This window comes from Ornithorhynchus anatinus, chromosome 11, assembly GCF_004115215.2.
Source record: "Ornithorhynchus anatinus isolate Pmale09 chromosome 11, mOrnAna1.pri.v4, whole genome shotgun sequence".
Lineage (NCBI taxonomy): Eukaryota > Metazoa > Chordata > Mammalia > Monotremata > Ornithorhynchidae > Ornithorhynchus > Ornithorhynchus anatinus.
Window position 1 is genome coordinate 8,942,670 of NC_041738.1, and position 27,950 is coordinate 8,970,619.

Sequence of the window (27,950 nt, forward strand, 5' to 3'; positions counted from 1 at the left end):
TCTGCCTTCCAAGTTGCCGGGGTGGTGACTCAGTTTGGTTGGGGGCAGAGGGAAGGCCCGGGGGTGGGGGGTTGCCTGGGAGACTTTCTGGCAGAGAAGACATCCCTCTTCCCCATCTCTCACCCTGGGATGAGGAAAATTCACACAATTTTCCCGGTCCTTTCCCTTCCTCCCCGCCATCCCCTCAGGCTAAAACTTCTCATTTCCTCCCCTCGGAGTCAAAGCAAGAAGTGGGTCTTGGCCTTATGTTAAGTTCACAGGACTAGGAGTCAAGAGCCCGCAGTTTCAACTGTGTCTCTGCCACTTACCTGCTGTGTGTCCTTAGGCAAGTCACTTACCTCTCTGGTTCCTCCGATTCCCCATCTGTAAAATGGGGAGTGAATGCCTGTATTCTCTCCCCCTTAGATCACGAGCCTCTTGTGGGACAGGGATCGTACGTGATCTAATTGCACTGTATCTCCCCCAGTGCTTGGCACACAGTGGTTAATAACTATGTCTTATGCAATTGAGTCATTTCTGACCCATAGTGACACCACAGACACATCTCTCCCAGAACAACCCGCTCTCCATCTGCAGTCGTTCTGGTAATGGATCCATAGAGGTTTCTTGGTAAAAATATGGAAGAGGTTTGCCATCACCACCTCCCACGCAGTAAACTCAAGTCTCTGCCCTCGACGCTCTCCCGTACCGCTGCTGCCCAGCACAGGTGAGTTTGGACTTGTGGCAGATTGCCTTCCACCCGCTAGCCCCTGGCCAAGCTGGGAATGGAAGGGATAGGCCTCTGCTTGACTCTCCCTCCCGTAGCCGAGATTAGTAGAGTGTTGGAAACTCTCCAGGTGTGACCCTGAGAGGGATGATAAATACTCCACCCATTATTATACACCTGTTGCCACTCAGCTTCCCTTTGGGATGTTGGTGCCGGTTAACTGTGGGCTAATCCCACCTCCACTGTAGGAGCTCCAAGCAGATCACTGGTATTTTTGTGCCTCGGTTTATTTCTCTGCAAAATGGTGTTGAGTAGACAAACCTGTGTCAGGAAGCTAGGCTGTAAACTTGTTGAGAGAAGGAAACAAGTCCACTAACTCTAGTATGTTGTATTCTCCCAAGCACTTAGTACAGTGAGCACTCCATAAATACATTTGATTGATTGGTTGGTTGATTGAAGCGGGGCTAGGATGAATAGCACATTGAATCGATTGGAAAGTGCTTGGCAAACATGGAGGAAGAACTGAAGTGCAAGACGTTACAATCCCTAACTGCAGGTGGGAAGGGCAGAATAATGCTTCAAAGATCCAGCAGACGGAGCCTCAGACAATGGAGCGAAGCAGAGACTGCTGGGAGACCACATCGGCCGAAAGACCAGTCCGGCTCTAGCAATCTGATGGGTGTTGCTCTGCGAGCGGAGACTGTGGGAAGAAGAGGCCACCTAAGCAGCAGTCTCAAGGTAATGAAAGACCCTAAAAATAGCATATGTTACAGCTCAGTAAAGGACATGTTCTTTTTTTAAAAAATGGTGCTTGTTAAACGCTTACTACTCAATCGTCTTTATGGAGCGCATACTGTAAGCAGATCACTGTACTAAGCACATGGAAAAGTACAATACAACAGTAAACGATGAGGAGCGGCATGGCGTCGTGGAAAGAGCACGGGCCCGGGAGTCAGAAGGTCGTGGGTTCTAATCTCAGCTCTGCCACTTGTCTGCTCTGTGACCTTGGGCAAGTCATTTTGCTTCTCTGTGCCTCTGTGACCTCATCTGTGAAATGGTGATTGAGCCTGTGAGCCCAGCGTAGGATAGAGACTGTGTCCAATCCAATTTGCTTATAACCACCGCAGTGTCTAACACAGTGCCTGGCACATAGTAAATGCTTAACAAATACCATTATTATTATTATAAACGGTGATATTCCCCACCCACAACGAGCTTACAGTCTAGCTTACTGTCCACAGTCTTCTATGTGCCAGTCACTGTTCTAAGCACTGGGGTAAATACAAGCTAGTCAAGTCCAACACAGTCCCTGTCCCACATGGGGCTCATAGTTTTATTCCCCATTTTACAGATGAGGTAACTGAGGCACAGAGAATAATAATAATAAAAATAATTGCATTATTTCTTAAGCGCTTATAATGCACGAGGCACTATACTAAGCGTGGGATGGATACAAGCTAACTGGGTTGAACACAGTCCCTGTCCAACATGGGACTCACAATCTAATTCCCATTTTACAGATGAGATAACTGAGGCACAGAGAAGTAAAGAGACTTGCCCAAGGTCACACAGCAGTCAGGCGTTGGAGCCGGGGTTATGATCAACCAGAGTGGAAGAGACTGCTTATCCTGCAAAGGTCTGTCCAATCAGATTTACTTTCAAAGGGCTTAGTATAGTGCTCTGCACACAGTAAGTGCTCAATAAATACAATTAAATGAATGAATTCTCATGTTCTGTTAGTATCCTCCCCACCACAAAGAACAATAACATAAGCCTAATCTCTATTTTCCCCACAAAACCCTAAAGTAGGCAGGATTTCAGAGGGCGTGCTGGAGAATTAGCATTCATGCCTCATGCTGAGTGTTGGATGAGAAGGAAAGGTGGCTGTGATAAGGAATGTGCTGTCATTATGGTGGCAGAGAATTGAACCCAGATTGGATTTAAAATAATAATAATAATAATAATAATATTTAAGCACTCGATACATTCCAAAATCGGGGTAAATACAGGATAATCAAATTGAACACACTCCCTGTCCCATATGGAGCTGGCAGTTTAAAGGGGAGGTGAAGAAAGGCATTTCAACCCCAGTTTACTGATGAGGAAACCGAGGGCCAGAGGAATTAAGCGACTTGCCTTAGGTCACAAAGTGGACAAGTGATGGAGTCAGAATTAGAACCCAGGTCCTCTGACTCCCACTCCTGCTGTCTTTCCAAATTTGACAGGTCCTCTGGACTAGGAGTTTGCATCCCTATAACTCCAGCACTTTCACTTTTTTCCTAACAGGGCAGCTTCCTTTGTGTTAGAGGGAAAAAGCCGTTTCGCTAAATCGGTCCTTAGGACAAGAAATGATGTGAAAGGCTACAGTAAAATACTCCGTTCATTTGGTTGCTGCTGTTTATCATTGTGGAACAGAGGTTCCGACGGACGGGTACGGGATGGAGGCAGGAGTGCAATGTGCTGGTGGCAGAATGTTGCAGGGGGCAGGTGGGCCCGCTTGCCTGGTGAAGCGGGCAGAGCCTGGGAAGTTCACAAGGATACGCTGGGGTTTCTGTTGAATATGGTCTTGGCATTAAGTTCGGATTCCGTCATGTGCGGGTGGATCTCTATATTCATCCCTGCATCCTTACACAGCTTGACCAAAGTCTTGATGTTGTTCTTGGAGAGACGTAGGTATCTGCGGGGAAGAGAGGAGTCAGACGGAGAGGTTAGGCATCTGATGGGATGGAAACTGGGATCTGTAATTCCTCCCTTGAATTTCACTCAGGTATATGGGAGTCTCCTATCCAGGGGCACCTCGGTCTTGAGACTTCATCATAATCAGTGATATTTATCGAGTGCTTACAATGTGCAGAGCACTGTACTGAGTGCTAGGGAGAGTGTAACGGTGGCAGGCACATTCACTGCCCACATCGGGCTTACAGTCTGGAGTGACCTCAGGTCCGAGAATCAGGATCCTCGATCTCCATCCGGTTCTTCAAACGGGCTGGTGGCAGGTAAGGGCGAGTCCCCAATTCGGAGCAGCAGCGTGGCTTAGTGGATAGAACACGGGCTTGGGAGTCAGAAGGACTTGGGTTCCAATCCTGCCTCTGCCACAGGTCTGCTGTGTGACCTTGGACAAGTCACTTAACAACTGGACCTCTGTTATCTGATTTGGAAAATGGGGATTAAGAGTGTGAGACCCATGTGGGACAGGGACTGTGTCCAACCTGATTAACTTGTATCTACCCCAATACTTAGAACAGTGCTTGGTACATAGTAAGCGCTTAAGGTGTACAATAATAATTATTATTATTATTAGAGTCTGATGCTGCTGGTTTATGTAGTTTCCTCATTGCTGACAGGCACATGTCCCTGGGGCTGGAGTGCAACAAAGAATGTAGGTGGGCAGGGGTGCAGCATACTGAGAATGATAATTGCGGTATTTGTTAAATACTTCCTATGTACTATACGCCGGGGTGGATAGAAACTCGTCAAGTTGGACGCGGTCCATGTCCTACCTGGGGTTCACGCTCTCAATTCCCGTTTTACAGATGAGGTAACTGAGACACAGTGAAGTGACTTGCCCAGGGTCACACAGCAGACACGTGGCAGAGCTGGGATTAGAACTGACTTCCAGGCTCTTGCACTTATCCATTAGGCCAAACTGCGACACCGGTCTGCTATGCCCCCAAGCTCAGGGGCTGGAAACCAACTCCCTGGGTTAAAAGGAAGCCTATTAGAGGGACCGTTTCATGGGGTTTGCTAGATCAGAGTAGCCCCGACAACCTCGGCTCCAGATGTCTCAGCCAACACTGATTTCTCCGGAGGCTAGAATGGAACTGTGGCCTTTGCTTTGTCTCCGGTGCCTTTCCGGAGCCTGACGGGCCACATAGCTAATTACAGTGCGGAAGGCTTATCTGCCTTCTCGGATTTGCTCTGTGGAGGCTGAGCGGACCCAAAGTGAAGAACAGTATTTAGCACCAAGGAAGAGGAAAGTGGGGGCGGCCGTGACCGTCCCCTCCACCTTTGAGGGAGGCGGAGGGAGATGTGTGGGAATCTCTATCACTAGCATCTTGAAGACCAGCATCCAGTGGCTTCTTTATAATAATAATAATGTTGGTATTTGTTAAGCACTTACTATGTGCAGAGCACTGTTCTAAGCACTGGGGGAGATACAGAGTCGTCAGGTTGTCGGGCTCACAGGTAATCCCCATTTTACAGATGAGGTAACTGAGGCACAGAGAAATTAAGTGACTAGCCCACAGTCACACAGCTGACAAGTGGCAGAGCTGGGAGTTGAACCCATGACCTCTGACTCCGAAGCCCAGGCTCTTTCTACTGAGATTTCAGCATAGTAGGCACAAAGATGTAACCTGAGAGAGTACCTGAATAATCAGGGGGATTTTAAGTGGGGGTGAATTAATAATAATAGTGATGATGGTATTTGTTAAGCACTTACTATTGTCAAACACTGTTCTAAGCACTGGGTAGACGCGATCTAATTAGGTTGGACACAGTCCCTGTCCCACATGGGGCTCACAAGTCTTCGTCCCAATTTTACAGATGAGGTAACTGAGGCCCAGAGAAGTTAAGTGACTTGCGCGGGGTCTCACAGCAGATACGTGGCAGAGCTAGGATTAGAACTCAGGTCCTTCTGACTCCCAGGTGCGTGCTCTATCCACTAGACCATCATGCTGCTTGGGTCCCGGTGGGAATCAGGATGGGAAGGCAGTGAGGAGGGTGGTGGGGGAGGATGGTGAGCAGTCTTGGCTCTAGGGCCTAGGGAAGCAGTGTGACCTAGCAGATAGAGAACACATCTGGGAGTCACGGGACCTGGGTTTTAATCCCGGCTCTGCCACTTGCCTGTTGTTTGACCTTGGGAGAGTCACTTAGCTTCTCAGTGCCTGTTTTCTCCATCTGTAAAATGGGGATTTGATATCTGTCCTCCCTCCCTCTTAAACTGAGAGCCCCCTGTGGGACAGGGACCGTGTTCGATCTGCCTAGACTGTTGTAACGCCAGCGCTTTGTACAGTACTTGCCACATAGTATTTGAAAACCACAATTATTATTCTTTTCATTACTATTAAGGGCACAGATTACCTCTGCCTGTCCCAGCAACAGTGATGGAATAGAATCAAGAAATTAATCACTGGAATTTATTGATCTCTTACTATATGCAGAGCATTGTACTAAGCACTTGGGAGAGTTCAACACAACAGAATGAGCACTTACATTCCCTGCCCATAATGAGGCTACAGTCTAGAGAATGTCTCTCTCCTCCCTCAGTGGCTTCAAAGAGGAGAGGCACAAGGCGGAATGACTCAGGGGTCACTGATTGATCTGGATAATTGTTGGTATTTGTTAAGCGCTTACTATGTGCCGAGCACTGTTCTAAGCGCTGGGGTAGACATAGGGGAATCAGGTTGTCCCACGTGGGGCTCACAGTCTTAATCCCCATTTTACAGATGAGGGAACTGAGGCACAGAGAAGTTAAGTGACTTGCCCACAGTCACACAGACGACAAGTGGCAGAGCTGGGATTCGAACTCATGAGCCCTGACTCCAAAGCCCGTGCTCTTTCCACTGAGCCACGCTGCTTCTCTATTGGGAGATATCAGGAGCCACACCCAACAAAACAGAATCAACAGGGAATTTAGCATTAACCTTCCATCTTGAGCCTATCTGGGCAGCGGCTGGGTCACTAGTCCATGATGTATCCCAAGCCCCTCAGGCAGGGACCTTGGATTTTGTGAGCGTTCAGTGGCCGGTTTCCTCAACATGCAACGTGAAGTGGAGATGGTTGAGTTGACAGTGTCAGTAACACCACTATCCTCCCTGTCCCAAGAGCCCACAACCTTGGTATCATCTTTGACTCCTCACCGCTTTTCAACTCTCACATTCAAACTACTGCTAAATCCTGTCAGTTCCTCCTACATCTCTCCACCCAAGCTGCTCCTGTTAGAGTCCAAGACTATTTTTCCGGCGTCCTCACTGGACTCCCAGCCGCCAGCTACCCTCTCCTTCACACTCCACACTGCTGCATGGATTAAGACTGGGAACCCCACGTGGAACCGGGGCTGTCTCTGATTAGATAGAATTGTATCTACCCGTGGCATAGCACAGTGCTTGGCACATACTAAGCCCTTAACAAAATACCATAATTATTCTCATTATTGAGTCACCTTCTGCAAATCTACTCTGTACACTCCTGCTATTCCCCAACTCATTCTCTTCGCTCCTCCCAGGTCAACCTTCTCACTGTACCTCCCTCTTCACTCTTCCGCTTCTATATCCCGGTGCAGCCTCTTCTCCCTGCCTGGAACTCCCTCCACCCCCGGTCATTATTAATCCAACAGTCTGTCAGTCACTCAGTCAATCGTTTTTATTGAGTGCTTACTATGAGCAGAGCACTGTACTAAGCACTGGGGAGCGTATAATACAAGCTAACAGACACATTCCTTGTCCACAATGAGCTTACAGTCTAGATAAAGACAGACATTAATACAAATAAATAAAATCACAGATAGGTATAGGAGTGTCATGGGGCCAATAAAGGGAGCGAAACAAAGAGGTGCAGAAGGGAGTTGGAGAAGAGGAAAGGGGGGCTTAGGGATGGCCTCTTGGAGGGGATGTGCCTTCAATAAGCCTTTGAAGGTGGAAAGAGTAGCAGACCTTAACTTTCCCATTAACAGCCACCTGCTGCATGAACATAGTTCTTTTTACTGTCCTCAGCACTCAGGTGTGCATATAATAATAATAATAACAGCATTTATTAAGTGTTTATTATATGTCAAGCTCAGTTCTAAGCACTGGGGTAGGTACAAGTTAATCAGACAAGACCTAGTCCCTCTCCCATGTGGGACTCGCAGTTTAAATAGGAAGGAGAACAGGTATTTAATTCCCATTTTGCAGATGAGGAAACTGAGGCACAGAGAGTTGAGGGACTTGCAGACAGTTAAGTGACTTGTCCAAAATCACACAGCAGACAAGTGAGAGAGGTGGGATTAGAACTCAGGGCCTCTGACTCCCAGGTTCGTGCTCTTTCCACTAGTACATCCTGTTTCTCATTTACATTATATGTATAACCAATTGCACAATCAGTGGTACTAAGCACTTGTACAATCAGTTATTCATTCTGATTATTCTTTTTGTAAATATTCTTGTGTCTGTCTCCCCCATGACAGCATATCCCACTGGACAGAGAACAGGTGTCAAGTTTCTGTTACACTTCCTCAAGCACTTTGAACAGTGCATTGCTTTGTAGGTTCTCAATTAATACCATTACTATCACAAAATTATCTGCGAAGTCTGAATTAAGGGGCTGGGGTATCTAATTGGAGCAAACGAATCAGATAATAGCACATTTTCTCCTTCACCTTGTGAAATGTGGGCTTCCTCATCGTAAAAATGAGGATTAAATAAACACCTGCTCTCTTTCCCTCCTATCTGTGGCTCCCTGTGTGATCAAAGGACTGTGTCCAATCTGATGAACTTATATCTACCTCATGCTTCGTACAGTGGTTGGCACTCATCGAGTGCCTAAAAAATGCCACAATCATTATCCGACTGTTTGACTGACTGATGGAATCATCAACTGAAATGAGGCCACAGGAGACCGGCCCTTCCCTCATCCCGGGGAACCCGGGGGGCCTTTCAGGACCGGCAATTGGAGCCCTCCTCTCCCACCCGTGTGTAACGGCCTCTTCCGTCCTCACCGGCAGCTCAGAATCTCTTCCGGCTTCATCTGCACCTGAGCCGTGGCATCCTGATGCTTCTGGGCTTCTCTCTTTTCCAGGATGTCCTTCAGCCTCCGCTCGAACGTCGGGAAGCCGCTGGTGGAATCGGGCAGCACGAAGCCCCTCGTGCTCCTCTCTTTCTGGGCGGCTTTGCGGAAAGATGGGAATCCCAAAGTGGCGTCTTGCATGAGCAGCATGTTGGGGTCTAGGCCTTTGGAGAAACTGCATCTGCCGCAGCTCTGAGGGCGGGTGGAAGACTGCCTGGGGGAGCTTGCCTCGTCTAAGCTGTCTTTGATGGATCGCTGATCTGAAACTGAGCAGAGACACCAAGCTAGGACGCCGGCTCCAGCTCGACCCACCGGCTGGCAGGAGGGATCGGGATTATAGACCACTGGTGGACACATGGGGTAAGCGATGAGGCTATGTGAAGGTGAGGTCTTGGTCTTTTTTAAGGGCTTACTATGGTTGTTAAGCAGTGGGGTAGATACAATTGCAATCAGATCGGCTACAGTCACCCTCCCCGTTCCACCTGCAGACCCTGTTCCATGTGGAGGTCCTGGTCTAAGAGGGAGGGAGAACAGGTTTTCAATTTTTTTATTTTTTTGTTAAGCACTTACTATGTACCGAGCACTGTTCCAAGTGCTGGGGTAGATACAAGCTAATTAGGTTGGACACAGTCCATGTCCCACAAGGAGCTCAAAGTCTTAATCCTCATTTTATAGATGAGGTAACTGAGGCCTAGAGAAGTTAAGTGACTCACCCAGGGTCACACAGAAGACACGTGGTGGAGCCGGAATTAGGACCCAGGTCCTTCTGACTCCCAGACCTGTGCTCTGTCCACTAAACTATGCTGTTTCCTCTAATAGAATCCCCATTTTAAAAATGAGGAAACTGAGGGTCAAAGATGTGAGAGGATTTGTCCAAAGTGACCCAGCAAGCAAATTGTCGGGGTGGTATTAGAGCTCAGGTCTTCTGTCTCCCGGTTTTTGTGTGATATCCATTAGGTCAAGGGGCTTCACTGGTCTTTCCACAGAATTCCAAAGTCAGCCTAATTTCCACAGTGCCTTGCTGGCTTTTGTTCTATAGGGCTCTAGCACTCAGTACAGTGCTCTGCTGAGTGTAGCTGCGTAGCAAAGGGGGAGTCAGAAGGTCATGGGTTCTAATCCCGGCTCCGCTACTTTGTCTGCTATGTGACTTTGGGCAGGTCACTTCAATTCTCGGGGCCTCAGTTACCTGATCTGTAAAATGGGGATTGAGACTGTGAGCCCCACGTGGGACAGGGACCATGTCCAACCCTACCTGCTTGTGTCCAATCTGGCACTCAGTACAGTGCCTGGCACATAATTAAGCATTTAACATATACCATAATTATTATTATAATTATTATTAGTGATCGATGGATCGTCAGCCTTCATCTTTGCTTTTTTTGGTAATCCTTAAATGCTTTTACTATGGGCCAGGCACTGTAGTAAGCACTGGGGTAGATACAAGCTAGTCAGGTTGGACAAAGTCCACAACCTACACTGGGCTCAAAGCCTTCATCCCCATTTTACAGATGAGGTAACTGAGATATAGAGATGTGAAGTGACTTGTCCAAGGTTACACAGAAGACAAGTGGTGGAGCAGGGATTAGTACCCAGGTCCTTCTGACTCTCAGGTCCAGGTTCAATCCACTAGGCCTCAGTGCTTCATAAATACCATAGAAGGCCAATCTGGACCAAGCCTCGTTGCTCAGAAAATTGTTCAGAAATGGGTTAGGCTCTTTCAGATGGGCACTTGGCCAGTTTTGATGTTACACGGTATTTTTTTATATCCTATTTAGTCACGGTTTTGATCGCCGATCCATTTAGCTGACAGATGTTCGGACACTTGTCTTTACTGTGCTAGACATTTTCAAGTCCTTTTTTTTAATTTGAGATAAAATCATTGTGCTGTAGTATTTTTTTTTCATCTTTAACTCACTGTATGGCCAGGGAAAAACAAGCATTGGTAAGGACATTTCTATTCCAAAATTCTTTTCTGGAGCACGTTGCTTAGAGAATTGAAAAGAACAATACTTTCTGTTTGGATGGATGGAAAAGGGGTTTCCATCGCCTGGATGGAAAAGGGGTTAGGATAACAGCTAGGACTAGGGCTAAATTAGAGGCAAGGCTGACAATACAGTAAGGCTAAGGCTTTAATCTTGGGGTTATGGTTGGAGTAAGGTTAGAGTTAATTGGTTTTAGGGCCAGAATGAGAATTAGGGTTATGACTGGATTGGGTCCAGGGCCTGAGCTAGTGTTAATAAAACTGTGCCGTAAGCTTGTTATGGGCAGGGAATGCGTCCACTAATTGTGTTGTATTGTACTCTCCCGAATGCTTAGTACAGTGCTCTGCACATAATAAGTGCTCAATAAGTACCACCGATTGATATATAGCTAGGCCATGAGGGACCTAAAGGTTAGGGTTTGATTTAGGTTTAGAGTTTACCATGGGGATAGTTACAATTCAGGGGTTCAGATCAGGATTAAGATTGGAGTTAGAAGAGCAGCTTTGTCTAGTGGAAAGAGTCCAGGCCTGGAAGTAACAAGACCATTAGATTATATACTCCTTGAGGGCAGGGACCATGCCTATTAACCCTATCGTATTGTACTTGGACTATGAGCCATATGTGGGAAAGGGACTGTGTCCAACATAATTTGTATGTACTGCAGCGCTTAGTACTGTATTTAACACCTAGTTAGCACTTAAGACATAACACAAAATAAAAAATTAAAATACCCTCTCGAGCTGTTAGTACAGTACTCTGCACAGTGTCAGCAGTCAATAAATTGCAATGATTGAATGAGCCCTGAGTTCTAATTTCAGCTTCATCACCACTTGCCTGAAATGTGACCTTGGGCAAGTCACTTAATTTCTCTGGGCCCTAGTTTCCTCATCTATAAAATGGGGATTAAATCAATATCTGTCCTCCCTCCCTCCTAAAACGTAAGCCCTATGTGGGACAGGGACTGTGTCCTATCGGCTCACATTGTATTTACTCCAGCACTTAGTACAGTGCTTGGCACAAAGTAAAGGTTAGGGGTTAGGGTTAATGAGCCATGAATAGATTTTGCCGGGGCGTAGGACTCCTGGGAACTGAGATTCTGTTCAAGGTTAGAGTGAAAGAGAGAATGGCTGCGTTCAAGCCAGTGTGGCACCTCTCCTTGTCATAATAATAATTCTAACTATGGTATTTGTTAAATGCTTACTGTGTGCCAAGCACTGTACTAAGCGCTAGGGTAGATAGTAGATATTCAGATTGGATGCAGTCCCTGTCCCACATGGGCCACAGTCTAAGTGAAGGGAGTGATTGTTCAGCACCTACTAGAGGCCAAGCCCTACACGGAGCACTGGGTAGTTGCAAGATAATCAAAGGAGACTGAGTCCCTGTACCCCCCACTTGGAACGATTTGGAGGTGTCAGGGGGCTGCAGCATGATAAATTAAGAGTAACTGGTGGTCTAGTGGATAGAGCATGTGCCTGTGAGTCAGAAGGGCCTGGGTTCTAATCCTGGCTCTGCCACTTGTCTGCTAAGACCTTAGTCAAGTCACTTTACTTCTGTGCCTCAGTCACCTCATCTGTAAAATAGGGATTAAGACCGTGAGCCCCATGTGGAACAGGGACTGTGTCCAACCTGATTGGCCTGTACCCACCCCAGCGTTTACTACAGGGACTGAAAGACAGTAAGTGCTTAACAAATACCACAGTTATTCTTATTATCATTATTTCTTCCTACCCCCAGCATCCCCTAGAATCGCTCAATCTGGGTCTATTCCCTTTCCCATTTGGTTGCACCCTGGATCCATCGGGGACTGAGAACCCCCACCTCCAGTGGCTGCCGGATGAGCTGAGAGGATGCCTAAAAATGGGGTCACCTCCCACTGGGGTCAGCCTGGGTCTCTTTCAGCAGGGAATGTGTCTAACAACTCTAATATTTGGTACTCTCCCTAGCACTTAATACAGTGCTCTTGAACATAGGGAGCATTCAATAAATAACACTGATTGACTTTAGAATCCCAGCCCCCAGGAGATACCAACCATGAGGCCCTCCAGAATAATATTTGTGGTGTTTCTTAAGCACTTACTATGTCCCAAGCACTGTTCTAAGCACTAGGAGGCCTTGGACATGGCATAAAGGCATTATGGGTCATGGCATAGTGGCTAGAGCATGGGCCTGGGAGTCAGACTGTCATGGGTTCCAATCTCGGCTCTGCCACTTTTCTGCTGTGTGGCCTTGGGCAAGTCACTTGACTGCTCTGTTCCTCATCTGTAAAATGGGGATTACAGTTACCTCATCTGTAAAATGGGGATTAAGACTGTGAGCCCTCTGTGGGACGGGGACTAGGTCCAATCCATTTTGCTCGTATCCACCCCAGCGCTTAATACAGTGCCTGGCACATGGTGAGCGCTTTACAAATACATTATTATTATATAAGATAACCATGCAGGGCAAAGTCCCTGTCCCAGATTGGACTCGAAGTCTAAGGAGAAGGTATCAGATCCACATTCCACAGATGCCCGAACTGAGAAGTAAAGTGACTTTCCTAAGGTTACACAGCAGACAAGTGGAGGAACTGGGATTAGAACCTAGCATTTAGAATGGTGATTGACGCATACCAAGCACCTATTATTCATAACTCATCATGGGAGGGATCATGCCCACCAATTCTATTATACTGTACTCTCCCAAGCACTTACTACAATGATCTGCATGTAGTAAGCACTCAATGAGTGCCACTGATTAATTGACTGATTAACAAATACTGTAAACAGAAGGTCCTCTGACCCCCAGGACTGTACTCTTTCCACTAGGCCACACTATCTGTGGCTCCCTGCCTCCACTTAGTCACTGACCCAGAATTTCCTGGGCCTCAGATCTCAGAAAAATCAATGTAAATAGTCCTCTAAAAATCCCAGCCCCTCCCCTCCCCTTACTGGCAATAGATTTTCTCCATCCACTTTGGATGCTACTCATACTCTCCTACAACAACCAAGTCCGTATACTTCACTCCTCTAAGGCTAACCTTCTCACCTTATCTCCAACTCATCTATCTTGCCACTGACCTCCTGCCCACCTCCTACTTCTGTCTGGAGCACCCTCCCTCCTCAATTCCGACAGACAATTACCCTCCCCGCTTTCAAAGCTTTACTGAAGACATGTCTCCTCCAAGAGGCCTTTCCTGGCTGAGCCCTCCTTTCCTCTTCTCCGTCTCCCTTCCGTGATGCCCTGACTTGCTCCTTTCATTCATCATCACTCCCTCGCCCCCAGCCTCACAGCACTTTTGTACATAGTTGTAATTTATTTATATTAACGTCTGTCTGCACCTCTAGACTGTAAATTCTTTATGGGCAGGGAATGTGTCTATTGTTACAGGGAACTCTCCCAAACTCTTAGTACAGTGCTCTGCACACAGTAAGCACTCAATAAATACAATTAAATGAATGAATGAAAACGATGCCCCGACCCCCAACCCCCAACTTTGAGGCTCTTGCTTGCAGAGAGGGAGGACAGGCTGCAGGGGTCTGAACAGCCCTGGGAAGGGCACAGGAACCAGCTCAGCGAAGAGGGGTTGCTCTCCCTTCCTGGTCATGAGAGTGGACCAGGATCCCCCACCTAAGTCAGGCTGACAGGGCCCTGCCTCTCTCTAATAATAACAATTATTATTATCATTATGGTACTTAAGTACTTACTATGTGTCAAGCACTAGTCTAAACACTGGGATAGATACAAGTTAATCAGGTTGGACACAGTTCCTGTCCCACACGGGACTCCCACTCTTAATCCCTATTTTACAGTTGAGGAAACTGAGGCCTAGAGAAGTGAAGTGACTTCCCAAGATCACACAGCAGACGTGTGTTGCTCCTTCATTCATTCATCCAACCTCCCTCCCATCCCCACAGCACTTATGTATATATATCTGTTATTTATTTATCTATTTATATTAATGTCTGTCTCCCCCTCTAGACTGTGAGCTTGTTGTGTGCAGGAATGTGTCTATTATATTGTACTCTCCCTAGCGCTTAGGACTGTACTTTGCACACATTAAGTGCTCAATAAATATGATTAAACGAATGGTTGAATGGTGGAACTGGGTTAAGAACCCAGGACCTTCTGACTCCCAGGACCGTGCTCTATCCACTAAGCCATGCTGCTTTTCTGCCCAGCCTTCCCCATTCCCCAACCCCCACCCCAGGGAGCCTCTGGGCTCCCAGCCATGTCGGTAGGACCCCCGTCTCCCCCTGGAAACTCAATCCTTCAATCCAATGGCCCTTCGCTGCTCCCAGCCCATCCCCTGGTAACCAGCCTACAAGCTGCCTTCCTTAGCTGCAGGCTACGCACTTCGGTCCTGCATCCTGTCCTCCGAGATGGGAGAATTCCCTTCCTTCATTTATACTGTTACCTCGCAGGTATTTATAGAGCGCCACAATGTCCCCTCCCTCCCCGTCCCAGAGACTCCTCCTTTGAAGACAGGAGCAGTGCAGGCTTTCCCCACTTGGGAATCTAGAGCTGTCTCTCTGTTTCTGGCTCCGTCTCCATCTTTCTCAATTCTGTCTCTCTCGGCCTCTTGCAAAGACTCTCACCACTTCTTCCTCTTCCACTCTCTGCCTCTGAACCAGCTTCTTCCTCTCTCTACTACTGTCTCTTCCTACCTGTTTCAGCCCCAGTCCATGACAGACTGAGTCCCTTGTGGGCCAAGGACTGTTCTGATCTGATTATCTTGTATCTACCCCAGCTCCTAGCTCAGAGGCCTGCCCATAAAAGTTCTAAACAAATATCTCAGGAGTTATTATTATCATTATTATTATTATTGTTATAATCCTCCATCTCTGTCCCTACCCATGTTCCTCCCAGCTGCCGTTGATCCCTTGATCGCTGCCTCTCATTTAATCCTGATGGTATTTGTTAAGCGCTTACTATATGTCAAGCGCTGTTCTACGTGCTGGGGTGGATACAAGTTAATCGCTTTGGTCACAGTCCCTGTCCCACATGGGGCTCACAGTCTAAGGAGGGGAGAGACAGGCATTGAAATTGAATCCCAATAATACAGATGAGGGAACTGAGACCCGGAGAAATTAAGTGACTTGTCTGAGGTCTCACAGCGGGCACGGTCACACAGGGGTCGATTGGCAGAGTCAGGATTAGAGCCCAGGTCCTCTGGCTCCCTGTCCTTCACTCTTTCTGTCTGGGATGGGACTTGAGATTATGCCACGCCTTCTTACCCTGAATTCATGGCGTCTTCTAAACCCACTGTACTCTCATAGGCACGCAGTGCAGTGCTCTGCACACAGTGATCTGCACACATAGTTGCTCAATATTAGTAATAATAATACTTGTGGTTTTGGTTAAACGCTTACTCTCTGCCAGGCACTGTACTAAGCACTTGGGTAGATACACACTAATCAGGTTGGACAGGGTCCCTGCCTCTCACAGGACTTCCAGTCTCAATCCCCATTTTACAGATGAGGAAACTAAATTAAAGCACAGGAAAGTGAAGTGACTTGCCCAAGGTCACACCACTGGCAGGTTGTGGAACCGGGATTAGAACCCAGGTCCTTCTGATTCCCAGGCCTGTACTCTATCCACCAGTATCTTCATTATTATCATTGTTATTATATTTACTAAATGCTCACTGAGTGCCAAGCCCCGTACTGAGCGCTGGGGTAGATACAAGATAATCATGTCCGACACAGTCCCTGCTTCACATGGGGCTCACACTCTAAGAGCGAGGGAGAACATGAATTGTACCCCCATTTTACCGATGAAGAAATTGATGCCAGTGAAGTGAAATGACTTGCCCAAGGTCGCAGAGCAGTCAGGTGGCAGAGGCAGGATTAGAACCCAGATCCTCCCCCCTTCTGTGGGATTTATCTTCTCCACAGAGCTGGAAAAGCATTAACTTTGTGGCGGATGGAGGGGATTGTTGGAGCAAAGGCAGATCTGGGCAGGCTCTCTTACCGATGCTTGCTCTCTTAGGGGACCGTGGATCGCTGATCCGGGTTTCCCGGCTGCAGCTCCTGGACAAATCCGTGCGGTTCCGGTCCCGGGCCCCTGAAGTGTCCTGAAGTGTCCATTTCAGAGAGGTCTTCCTGTTTGACTTGGTGAAAGAGAAAACGGGACTGTGGGTTTGGGACTAAGAATTCATCTTCCATCAGAGCTGACCAACACCCACAGAGGTGACTCTGACCCTTGGTTACTTGACCACTTCTATACCATACCCTCATCATCCTTTAGACTGGAAATAGCTCAAGGGCAACAATCTTGTCTTCCCACTCTACGGCATCTCCCTGCCTCCATCCTTTCCCTGCCAGAATCTCTAGTTCAAAGCCATGCATTCGCTGGCTTAGTCTACACCGGCAAATTATCTGTAGCCCCAGTGCCTAAAAATACACTGGCTCCCAATTATCCAGGTTTTCGTTGGATTATTTTTTAACCTGAAATGGCTGGATATCTTGAGCCAATGTATTTTAGATTTTTTACTAGTGGGGTAATTGACTCATGTTGATCAGGCTGATATTCCAGATCCAACAAGGCCCAGGGAATCAGCATGATCTAGTGGAAAGAGCATGGGTCTGGGAATCAGAGGACCTGGGTTCTAATCCCGGCCCCACCACTTGGCAGCTGTGTGACTTTGGGCAAGTCACTTAACTTCTCTGTGCCTCAGTTACCTCATCTGTAAAATGGAGATTAAGACTGTGAGCCTCACATGGGGCAACCTGATTACCCTGTATCTACCCCAGCGCTTAGAACAGTGCTTGGCACACAGTAAGCACTTAACAAATACCAACATTAATATTATTATATGTAATACTTCTAGACTATGAGATCGTTGTTGGGTAGGGATTGTCTCTGTCTGTTGCCGAATTGTACTTTCCAAGTGCTTAGTACAGTGCTCTGCACACAGTAAGCACTCAAATATGATTGAAAGAATGAATGAATGTCTACTCAGAACAGTGTGTGGCATATAGTAGGCACTTAGCAAGCACTCCAGTGATGATGATGATTGATTAAAGCAGCAGGGCTGTGGCTGTGCTGTGGCTATCTTGGGCCACAGATATCTTGGGCCGGTGGGATGGAGAAAAGACACCACAGTCGCATTCTGTGGGAAGAATTCAATCACATTCTATGCCCATGGAAGGCAGAGATGGGAGGGGGAGAATTGGCTATTTCCCCTGAAGCTATCTCCAGCCCATTCTTCCCCCTCTCCCTGAGCTACTATGATAGAATCAATCAATCATATTTATTGAGTGCTTACTGCCTGCAGAGCACCGGACAAGAGTTTGGGAGAGTACCGTATAACAATATAACTGGCACATTCCCTGTTCACTTCTCTGTGTCTCAGGTATCTGTGAAATGGGGATGGAAACTATGATTTGCTCGTACCCACCCCAGTGCTTAGAACAGTGCCTGGCATGTAGTAAGTGCTTAAAAAATGTCACAGTTATTATTATTATTTATTCCTAATTGTAATCTTAATGGTACCGTGAATTATTATAGCACCTTTATTTCTCTCAAAGGCTTCGACGTTACAGATCTCATTTTGACCTCACAACATCCCTTTGAGGGAGGCAGAAAGGAAGGTGGTTATTCTACTTATTTCACAGGTGAGGACATCAAAGTCCAGAGAGGTGAAGTGACTTGCCTATGCTCACACAGCAGGCCAGCAGCAGTGCTGGGTTCCAGCAATCAGTGGTATTGATTGAGCACTTACTGCGTGTAGATCATTATTCTGAGTAAGAATAATCACTGTGGTACTTGTTCAGCACTTAATATGTGTTAAGCACATGGGAGTGTACTAAAGAGATCGTGCCTGTTTTTTCCCTGGGCCTCGCCAATTCTCCAGGTGAGTAAGTCGGGCTGCAGTGGTCACTTCCTGGCAGTTCCCATCCTGTTGCATCCTCTCATCCAACGAGGTAATTCTTTTCATGGATGCCAAGGGGCAATGGGGACATTATGCTGATTCTTCCCTCAGAAGACAGAATCCAACAGAATCCCCTGGGACAGGGGAAATTCTGCAGTAGCAGGGAGGACCCCACTCCTCCCCCAAGTAGCTGGTTCAGAACCCCCTGCCCAGCCCCCAGACCAAATCAGGAGATACCAAAGCAACGCCCCTTAATGAACATACATTCACTACTGATTCCTTCTTGTTGGAGTTGAGCATGGCCTTGTTACGTCTCCTCTCAAACCACTCCAGGACCCGTGTTGCATCCGAGAGCCTACGCTCCTCCGAGGTCCTCCGGCTCCGCTCGGTCATTTTGATCCCTGAAGACCCTCCTCTGCTCATTCTCTCTCCTGTCTCACTCACCAGGGGGGTAGGGAGTTTCTGTTTTCTCAAGATTGTCCAGACCTGGTAAGTGACCCCTGGGTGGATGGGGAATGGGAGGGGGGGAAGGAGGGAGGGGGGGGAAAGGGGGGAGGAGTTGGATGACCGAGCAATTCCTGGAGTGAGGCAGCCAGCTCCCTGTTCCTCAAGACCCCAGAGGTCTCATGGGAAAGGAGTCAGGTTGTCACCTGGCAAGGAATTATGAGGTCACCACAGTCTGAAGAGAGGGACAGAGGGTGTGTCTTCACCTGCCCCAGGCCCCACCCCCAGGACTGTCAAGGAGGGAAAGGGGGTCTGGGCAGTGTCCCTGGCTGGACTCTGAGACCTGATGAAGCCATCCCCCTCCAGTTCCTGGAGTCACATCATGCTGGTCTCTGAGGAGAACTTTCTCTCCGTGGTTTCTTCCTTCCCGATATCACTGGGATGCCTTCGTGCAGGGTCCGCCACTCAGCTCATCGAGACGGGCCCATAGAATCCCAACTGAATGGGCCTGCTCCACCCCTGACACCGGTTCGTTGCTATAGTTACATCGATCGATCAGAACGGGCTTTCTCTGTTTAGAAAATGGGCCTGGTGGGTAGGGGGACTGGGGCGGTGTCTAACCAGACTCATGTCTCCTGCCCTCCCGGAGTTCAGCCCCTAGATCACAGCCTGCCCTGCTGGAACCCCAAGGACTAGGGAGTGGGTGAGATTTGTGAGACCTACCGCTCCCGCGCTTTTGCGCTAGGATTCTCCACTGCAGCAGCCCCCAGTTTCCACGTGGGGAGATAACAGGTTCAGAAAAGTTAAGTGATTCTTTTCCAGGTCCACAGCATGTCAGTGGTAGAAGTGCTTGGGAGAGTACAGTATCACAGAATTGGTAGACACGTTCCCCGTCCACAACAAGCTAATAGTTTAGAGAAGGAAGTGCAACAAAGACAAGCGATCAAAGCACACAACCTCTACCATGGTGGCATGTAGGCAGAAACACAGGTCAATCAATCAGTGGTATTTATTGAGCCTTACCGAGTGCAGAGGACAGTACTAGGCTCTCACCAGTGGCTAACTCAGACTGTGAAGATCTCTGCCCAGCACCATCTATGTCAGCCACCTCTTTGGCTCAAAATGGGAAGATGAATTTGGACACAACCTACAGGGATTTGCTACTCAGCTCTGCACCTCTCCAGGAGGAACTGTGGTTTGTAGTCTCTATTTTGTCCTACTTAGGCATACTTTGATATTCGATATTATTACTATTCACAGGAGCCATTTAAAATATATATCATCGAATTAGAATGAAGCTACTTCTCCACTGCTGGTCCGAGTTTCGATGAAAACCCGTTAAGTTCCAGAAGGAGGCTGATGTTGCTGACACTCCAAGCACCAGACTTGCCCTAGATTTGAAAGACATCTGCAAGTATCGCAATTAAGTGGCCGAATGGGTGGGCGAAGAATGCTCCATAATTTGCTTATGTGAAAACCTGCGGTCCTAGGTCATGACCACCTCCTGGCCCCTTGTTCAGAGGGAGGCTGAAGGTGACAGATTGTGGCAAGGTTAGTTGGGAGGACATTTCTGCTCCATGAGATTCAGGGAGAGGATGAAACTGGGGCTTAAAGAGAGTCTTCCCCCTAACCCAATGGGAGTTAAAGAAGAGGAGTTCAAAGCCGTCTTAATGAAGTATTCCCATTTCATCGTCATCATCATCAATGCTACTGAGGGTTTTCTGTATCGATGATGTAGTCAGGGATCGCACCTACCAACTCTGTTGTACTTTCCCAAATGCTTTGTACAGTGCTCTGTATACAATAAGAGCTCAATAAATATCATCGATTGATTGTTTGAAAGACGGGAAATGTTCACAGCGGAAGCTCTTTCCTATAGATCATGGAGGCAGGACGTGGCAATTGATGACACAGAGAACATTGATTTTAGGCAGGTGACATCTTGTGAACACTGCTTGAGAAGAGAGAGACAATCCCTGCCCACACTGGGCTTACAGTCTAGAAGGGGGCACAGAGCATGGGGCTCACAGTCTAAGGGGGAGAGAATAGAGATTTAATTCCCACTTTCTTCTTTTTCAAATGCCGTCGAATCGTTTCTGACCCGTGGCGACTCCATGGACACACCCTCTCCAGAACATCCCATCTTCTTCCATAAAGTCATTCTGGTATGTATATGCACAGAGTTTTCTTTCGAAAGATACGGAAGTGGTTTACCACTGCCTTCTTAAGCGCAGTGAAAACTTGAGTCTCTGCCATTGTCTTTCATAAACATTTGGACCACTTGATCATCCAGTTTTGACACTTTCCCATGCTGCTGCTGCTTCCCGGCATAGGTGAATCGACTTCGTCCGATGCTTCGGCTTAGACCTTTCCATTACGGGTGACCCTATATGGCATAGTTCTAAGCTCTGTCAGTGTACAGAAACTCTCCTGCCAAGATAAGGCGTCGATTCACAGGAGAGAATTCCCACTTTACAAAAGAGGGAATGGAGGTTCAGAGAAATCAAGTGTGGAAATATCCTCATATTCTACTATTTTTCCTATCCACAATTTGGTTTGTCTCCCCCCCGTAGATTGTAAACTCATTGTAGGGAGGGATCGCGAATACCAACTCTGCTATATTGTATTTCCCAAGTGGTTAGTACAGTGATCTGTGCACATAAGCACTCGATCAATCAATCAATGCATCAGTGGTATTTATTGAGGGCTTACTGTGTGCAGAGCACTGCACTAAACGCTTGGGAGAGTATAATACAAGAGAGTTGGAAGGCACTTTCCTTACCCACAAGGAGCTCAGTGGAGAAGCAGCGTGGCTCAGTGGAAAGAGCACGGGCTTTGGAGTCAGGGCTCATGAGTTCGAATCCCAGCTCTGCCACTTGTCGGCTGGGTGACTGTGGGCAAGTCACTTCACTCTCTGCGCCTCAGTTCCCTCATCTGTAAAATGGGGATTAAGACTGTGAGCCCCACGTGGGACAACCTGATTCCCCTATGTCTACCCCAGCGCTTAGAACAGTGCTCGGCACATAGTAAGCGCTTAACAAATACCAACATTATTAAGGAGCTCAAAGTCCAGAGGGGGAGAAAAAATAAATACCATTGATTGATAAAGTCAAGTGACTTACCCGAGGTCACACCATAGGCAAGTCCTGTGCACTTTCCACTAGGCCACACTCCTCCTCAGCTGGATTTTTGCAAAACAACTCTGGGCCAGTACTGTGGTGTTAGGATGTTTACCTAGAAGCATCAATCAAGGGCTCACCCTCCTAGTAAGACTGTGAGCCCTGGGTGGGTCAGGGACTGTATCCAGACTACTTATAATGAATCTACCCCAGTGCTTAGTACAGTGATTGACACATAGTGAGCACATGACAAATAGCACAGTGAATTAAGGGCACAGTGAATTGAGACCATTAACCATTTGGAAAGATAATGACCAACGGAGGGCCAGGAAGAACTGGTGAGAGTGACAAAAATGACTTACTTTTTCGTTGGGGATCCAGACTGCCAGAAAAAAAGGTGGCTGAGGAATTATTTACCTTGAATTGGAGCCCTCAGAAAGTTAGAGGCTCCAAGGATTCAGACTCTAGGGACCTGGATTTCCTGACCCCAGAGTTGAAAGACTCGATTAAATGGAGAAGTTTAGAACTGGTCATAATGAGCTAGCACTAAACTATGCCTCCAAGGCTCTGTCTCGCACACTCCATCCCCCCTTCCACCCCCTCCAACTCCCACTTCCTTTTCAGCCTAATTATTATAATGGTAATTTAAATAGGAATAAAATCCTAGCTCTCAAGGGAGCCCGGGAGGGTGATTGTGGCTTCATCGTAAAGAGGACACACCACATTCAGAGAAGGATAATTAGAGACGATTTAATTTCCTTCTGTCCAGAAGGAGACTGTCCTAACTATATCCTCATTCTTAAAAATGGAGAACCAAACAGACTGTTCAATCTAGGAAAAGACTGTGTTCGTTGGATATTGGGTTTTTGGTAGGATATGACTTTGGTGGGGAAAAGAGGCCAGGTGTTCGATGCTTTTCCTACAAATTAGGAATGGATCTTATCAGCAATCAATCAGTTTGTGGACAATTATTTTTAAGGGCTGGAACTGGGTCTCTTTCTACTCTGGGCTATTACCTGACTCCTTGGAATGCCCTCTGTCCAGAGTAAATGAACATTACATACTGTTGTGTGTGGTCTTGAATATAGGCTCAGTGGCCTTATGGTGCACTGCTTGGTGGCTGGAATTATTTTCTTAATCAAAAATCTTAGGAAGCTTGTGAGGGAGCCTAGGGAAGCAGCATGGCCTAGTAGAAGGAACCCAGGCCTGGGAGTCTCTGGCTTCTAAACCCAACCTTGCCACTTGCCTGCTGGGTGGCCAGTTACTTCACTTCTTGGTGTCTCGGTTTCCCAGTGACCATCTTAATAGACTCCCTATCTTTCTGACTTCCTGACTTAGCTCTGGACTAGACTAGCTCCCCTCTAGACTGTAAACTCCTTGTGGGCAGGGAATGGGTATAACTCTATTTATTGTACTCTCCCAAGTACTTACTACAGTGCTCTGCACACAGTAAGTGCTCAATACATATCACTGAATGATTGATTGGAGTTCACTTCCCTGCTGCACACACACATACCCTTCATACTCTTCACACTTTTCCATTATTCACACCCACACACTTCACACCTTTCCAACGTACACACCCACGCCTCTCCCACACACCCTTCCAGTATTCACACATATAGGCACACCCTTCAGGCCCTTCCAACAGGCATACCCCCCCAACACAAACACCCACTCTTCACACCATTCCAGTATACACACCCACATCCACCCACCCTTTCAGTATTTACACACACACCCTTTCTAGTATACATCCATCCATCCAGTATTCACCCTCACATACATGCACGCACAATTCCTGCTGACTTTCTCCTCGGAGACCCCCAGGCTACCTATAACCATTTACAATTTCATCCTTCTCGGTGGGCAAGGGACATGGATCCGAGCTGTACCAAAGTGAGCAGGAAGCAGGCAACAGTTGTATTATTGAAGAGCTCCACGGCCACAGACTGGGAAAAGCGTGATCAAACGTGATGCGGAGAACAGATGCCCGAGCAGGGCTGGCGGTTAATTAAAAGCCCCATGTACTTAATGATTAACTAATCACAGCATGATGGCATTCAACAGTGATGCAAGAAACTTCTCTGCTGGATTCAACAGAGGAAGGACTAATGTCTGCCTTCGGGGTAGCTACAGCAGTTTGCTTTTGTGGAACCAGACGAGACAAAACAAGCAGTTCGGCTGGTGGATTTCAGACTGCACTCACGGCATTCAAACTTTGGAAAAGAGGGGACTTGTGTGAGCCCAGGACTCTGTAGACAGCCACAGTAGGAACTGTGGGATTTGTTACACACTTACTATGCGCCCAACACTGTACTAACTCTGGGAGAGATACGAGATCATCTGGTAGAATCATGAGAAGCAGAGTGGCCTAGCGGAAAGAACACGAGCCTGGGAGTCAGACGACCGGAGTTCTAATCCCAGCTCCTCCAATTACTCACTGAGTGACCATGGGCAAGTCACTTTATTTCTCTGGACCTCAGTTTCCTCAACTGTAAAACAAGGTTTAAATACCTGTTCTCCCTCCTACTTTGATTGTGAGCGCCATGCGGGAGGGGGACTGAGTCAAACCTAATTAACTTGAACCTACTCCAGCACTTAGAAAAGTGTTTGACGCGTATTAAGTGCTTAACAAATAGCATAAAAAAAGCACAGTCCTAAGGATCACAATATAAAAGGGAGGAACAGCGGGTATCGAATCCCCATTTCACAGAAGAGGAAACTGAGGCCCAGAAAATTTAAGTGACTTGCTCAAAGTCACACAATAGAGCCAGGGTTAGAACCCAGATGCTCTGACTGCCAAGCCTCTGCTCTTTCCACAAGAACATGCTGCTTCCGACTCCAAACTCTGTGCATTCTGGGGCCGAACTGGGACTGACATCATGGTTGGTTCTCAGATTCTGTTCTGATAATAATAATAATAATCATTGTGATCGTATTTATTCAGCACTTCCTGTGTGCAGAGCACTGTACTAAGCTCTTGAAAAGTACAATTCAGCAACAGAGACAATCCCTACCCACGGGCTCACGGTCTAGAAATTTATTAAGCGTTTACTATGTGCCAGGAACTGTTCTAAGTGCTGGTGTTGATATAAGGTAATTAGGTTGGACACAGTCCCTGTCCCACATAGGGCTCACAGTCTCAATCCCCATTTTACGGATGAGGTAACTGAGGCACAGAGAAGTGCAGTGACATGCCCAAAGTCACACATCAGATACATGGCAGAGCTGGGATTAGAACGCATGACCTCCTGACTCCCAGACCCGTGCTCTAACCATGCTGCTTCTGTTATACTGTACTCTCCTAAGTGCTTAATACAGTTCTCTGCACATAGTAAGTGATTGATAAATACCATTGATTGATTGATTGGTTATTGTCAGCTCAAGTTTGACTTTGGAGGTCTTCTGCAGGTGAGCTGGAAGATTCCAGAACAAAAAGCAAGGCAGGGACACCCGGCCCTGGTCTGTAACCAGAAGCTGCTGGAACAGAGAGTCAGCAAGGAAAAACTGTACAGCTTTGAAACAGAGAGTCCCAGTGGGAAGAGCACAGGCTGGGAGGTCAGACCATCCAGAATCTAGTCAGACTACTGCCACTGTCCTGCTGTGTGGCCTTGGCATAGCTACTAACCTCCCTGAGCCTCAGTTTCCTTATCTCTAATATGAGTCTAAGATCCCTGCTCTTCCTCCCTCTTAAACTGGGTGGGTTCCTGGAAGGTGACCCATCTAAGAGAAGCGGCATTGCCCAGGGGAGGGGCCCGAGAGTCAAAAGGACCTGGGTTCTAATCCTGCTTCTGCCATTTGTCTCCTGAGTGACCGTGGGCAAGTCACTTCACTTCTCCATGCCTCAGTTCCCTCATCTGCAAAAAGGGGGTTAAAACTGTGAGCCCCATTAGAGATGGGGACTGTGTCCAACCCAATTTGCTTGTACTCCCCCAGCCCCCTGCACTTAGTATAGTGCCTGGCACAAAGTAAGTGCTTAAATTCATTATCATTATTATCTAATCATCTTATATTTACCCCAGATCATAACAGAGTGTATGACACTGAGTATGTCATCATTATTATCATTATTCATGGCAGTTCATTGCGCTCTGAGGAAAAGCCAAGGCTATTCTACAAGTGGTGGTCCTCGGGGCAGCTTTCATTTCCTGCTTCGCTGCTTCTAGGGTAGTGGGGTAGCTTCTATCGGTTTCTAGAATGCCGTACCCACCACGTAGCCTAACTTATATTGCATAATGTGGCATGAGGGCACACACCAAAGGTTCGCTGTGGAGGTTGGTAGAACCTACGCAGTTGCCGAGAAAATTGGCGTGCTGTGTGTGGCTGTGCCGGTCATCTGTGAGTCCAGGACTTGGGTGTTTTTTGTGTTAGGAGGGTAGCCACTTGCGGGCATTGGAGGAAGGAGTAGGTGTTTTCAGAGAGTAAGCACCAGGGCAGTTTTGGGCCTGGCATAGAGATGGTGGCACAGAATGGGGATCCTCCAGCCTCACTCCCCCTACCCTCTTGCCAGCATGGAGGTCCTGTCCAGCTGGCTGGTTGAGCCCTAAAAGTGAGGAGCCTCTCTCTCCCTCTCCTTCCCCTCTCTCTTCCTCTTTTTCTCTCTCCCCCTTTTCTTCTCCCTTTCTCTCTCTCCCTCTTCCTTCTCTCTTTCCCCTTTTCTCTCCCTTTTCCTTTCTCCTCCTTTCCCTCTCTGCCTCTCCTTTTCCTCTCTCCACCTCTTTTTCACCTTCTCTCCTCTCCCTTTCTCGTTCCCCCTTCCCTCTTCTTCACTCCCCCCCCCCCACACTTTCCCTCTCATTCCTCCTTTCTCCCTCTCCCTCCTCTCCCTCTTCCTCTGTCTGTCTCTCCTTCCCCTTCTTCTGCTCTCTCACCCTCTCCCTCTTCTTCTCTTTCTCGCCTCCTCTTTTCCTCCTCACATCCCAAGTGTCTGATGCAGGGGAACGGAATCTGGGATTAGGTCTTTCAACTCCCAACTGCTGTCCTCCTGGCTTCCCTACTCTGCTTTTTTTTCTCATCATCCTGATCTGGGGAGATGTCTGCATCACCCTCCCCCCCCCCCCCACACCAAGCCCTTACTTTCCTTGGTGCCCCCTGCCATGCCCGGGAAGCAGCTGCCTGGCAGACAGTGCAGACAACAGTGCGAGCAGCTCTTTGTGTGAGGGACAGTGGCTTGGGAAAGTGGTCCCAGCTGGTTGGATCTGGGCTGCTCTTTCACAGCAGGAAGGTTCCCTTTTCCTGGCCTCTTTCCCACTCCCTTCCCCCTGCCAGGCTCTGAGACTTCCTGCCTGCATGTCTGCACAGAGGAAGTCGAGCTGGGAGGCTGTGGGCACAGTCAGGTCCAGGCTGGCAGCAGGAGTGAGAGGAGGGCACTTGGGAAAGTTCAATATGGTAAAGTTGGTAGATGTGAACTCTGCTCACAATAAGTTTACCATCCACAGGGGAAGACAGACATTAAAATAGATTGCAGAGGGGAAATAAAACAGTATAAGGGTATTTACATACTACAGTGGGGCTGGGGAGAGTATCAAAGTGTTTAAAGAGTACACGGCAAAGGATAGAGTCGATAAAGAGGGGAGACCGAGAGAGGAAATGAGGGCATAGTAAGGGAAGGCCTCTTGGAAGAGATGGGATTATAGGTGGGGGAGAGTGGTAGACTGTTAGAGATGAAGGGGGAGGGTGTTCCAGGTCCGAGGGAAGACATGGACAAGCGGTGATGGAGGGAGAGACATGATTGAGGTCTAGTGAATGGGGTTGAGTTAGAGAAGAGGAATACCACTGCCATCTTGTTTCTTCTGAGTGTGGAAGACAGTTGGAATTTAGGAATGATTGAGTCAGGGTGAGTGTTTCCTCTCTTGCTCCAGAAACTATTCTCTTTGCAGGACTTTGCAGACCTTGGATCCCCCAGGAGATGAGGCAGTGACCCAAAATTCTCTCCTGGCAGGATTCTCTCTCCTGGATTTCTAGTGGAAACCTGGTGCCTTGATCTGCACACAGTGGACACTCGCTCATCACTGACTGATGATGAAAACAAAGACAGCGATATCAATGAAGATGATGACCGTATCTTTCTGCCTGGGCCT

At 47.7% G+C, this 27,950-nt stretch overlaps 1 protein-coding gene and 1 long non-coding RNA gene across 2 annotated transcripts; one reads left to right on the forward strand and one right to left on the reverse strand.

The window, feature by feature from the left end:
- Window positions 1–3,068: 3,068 nt before the first annotated feature.
- C11H16orf78 (chromosome 11 C16orf78 homolog) lies at window positions 3,069–18,931 on the reverse strand. The gene is made up of 4 exons (XM_007669427.3): window positions 18,569–18,931; window positions 16,402–16,540; window positions 8,403–8,736; window positions 3,069–3,383 (listed from the first exon to the last, which is right to left on the reverse strand). Exons 1-4 carry the CDS (start codon window positions 18,725–18,727, stop codon window positions 3,236–3,238), a joined length of 780 nt encoding a protein of 259 aa, XP_007667617.1. The 5' UTR covers window positions 18,728–18,931; the 3' UTR covers window positions 3,069–3,235.
- Window positions 18,932–19,028: 97 nt separating this feature from the next.
- Window positions 19,029–27,933, forward strand: LOC103170617. Its single transcript, XR_486300.3, has 4 exons — window positions 19,029–19,276; window positions 20,009–20,299; window positions 20,882–20,913; window positions 27,750–27,933. It is a non-coding gene; the product is annotated as an uncharacterized LOC103170617 (long non-coding RNA).
- Window positions 27,934–27,950: the final 17 nt, after the last annotated feature.

Excerpts from the sequence above, each read along its gene's own strand:
- C11H16orf78 (XM_007669427.3), bottom strand. The coding sequence starts at position 18,727 with ATGAGCAGAGGAGGGTCTTCAGGGATCAAAATGACCGAGCGGAGCCGG. Across the intron at positions 16,541-18,568 it reads AGAAGGAATCAGTAGTGAAT|TCAAACAGGAAGACCTCTCT; the intron begins GTATGTTCATTA and ends TCTTTCACCAAG. Across the intron at positions 3,384-8,402 it reads GAAGAGATTCTGAGCTGCCG|ATACCTACGTCTCTCCAAGA; the intron begins GTGAGGACGGAA and ends TCTTCCCCGCAG.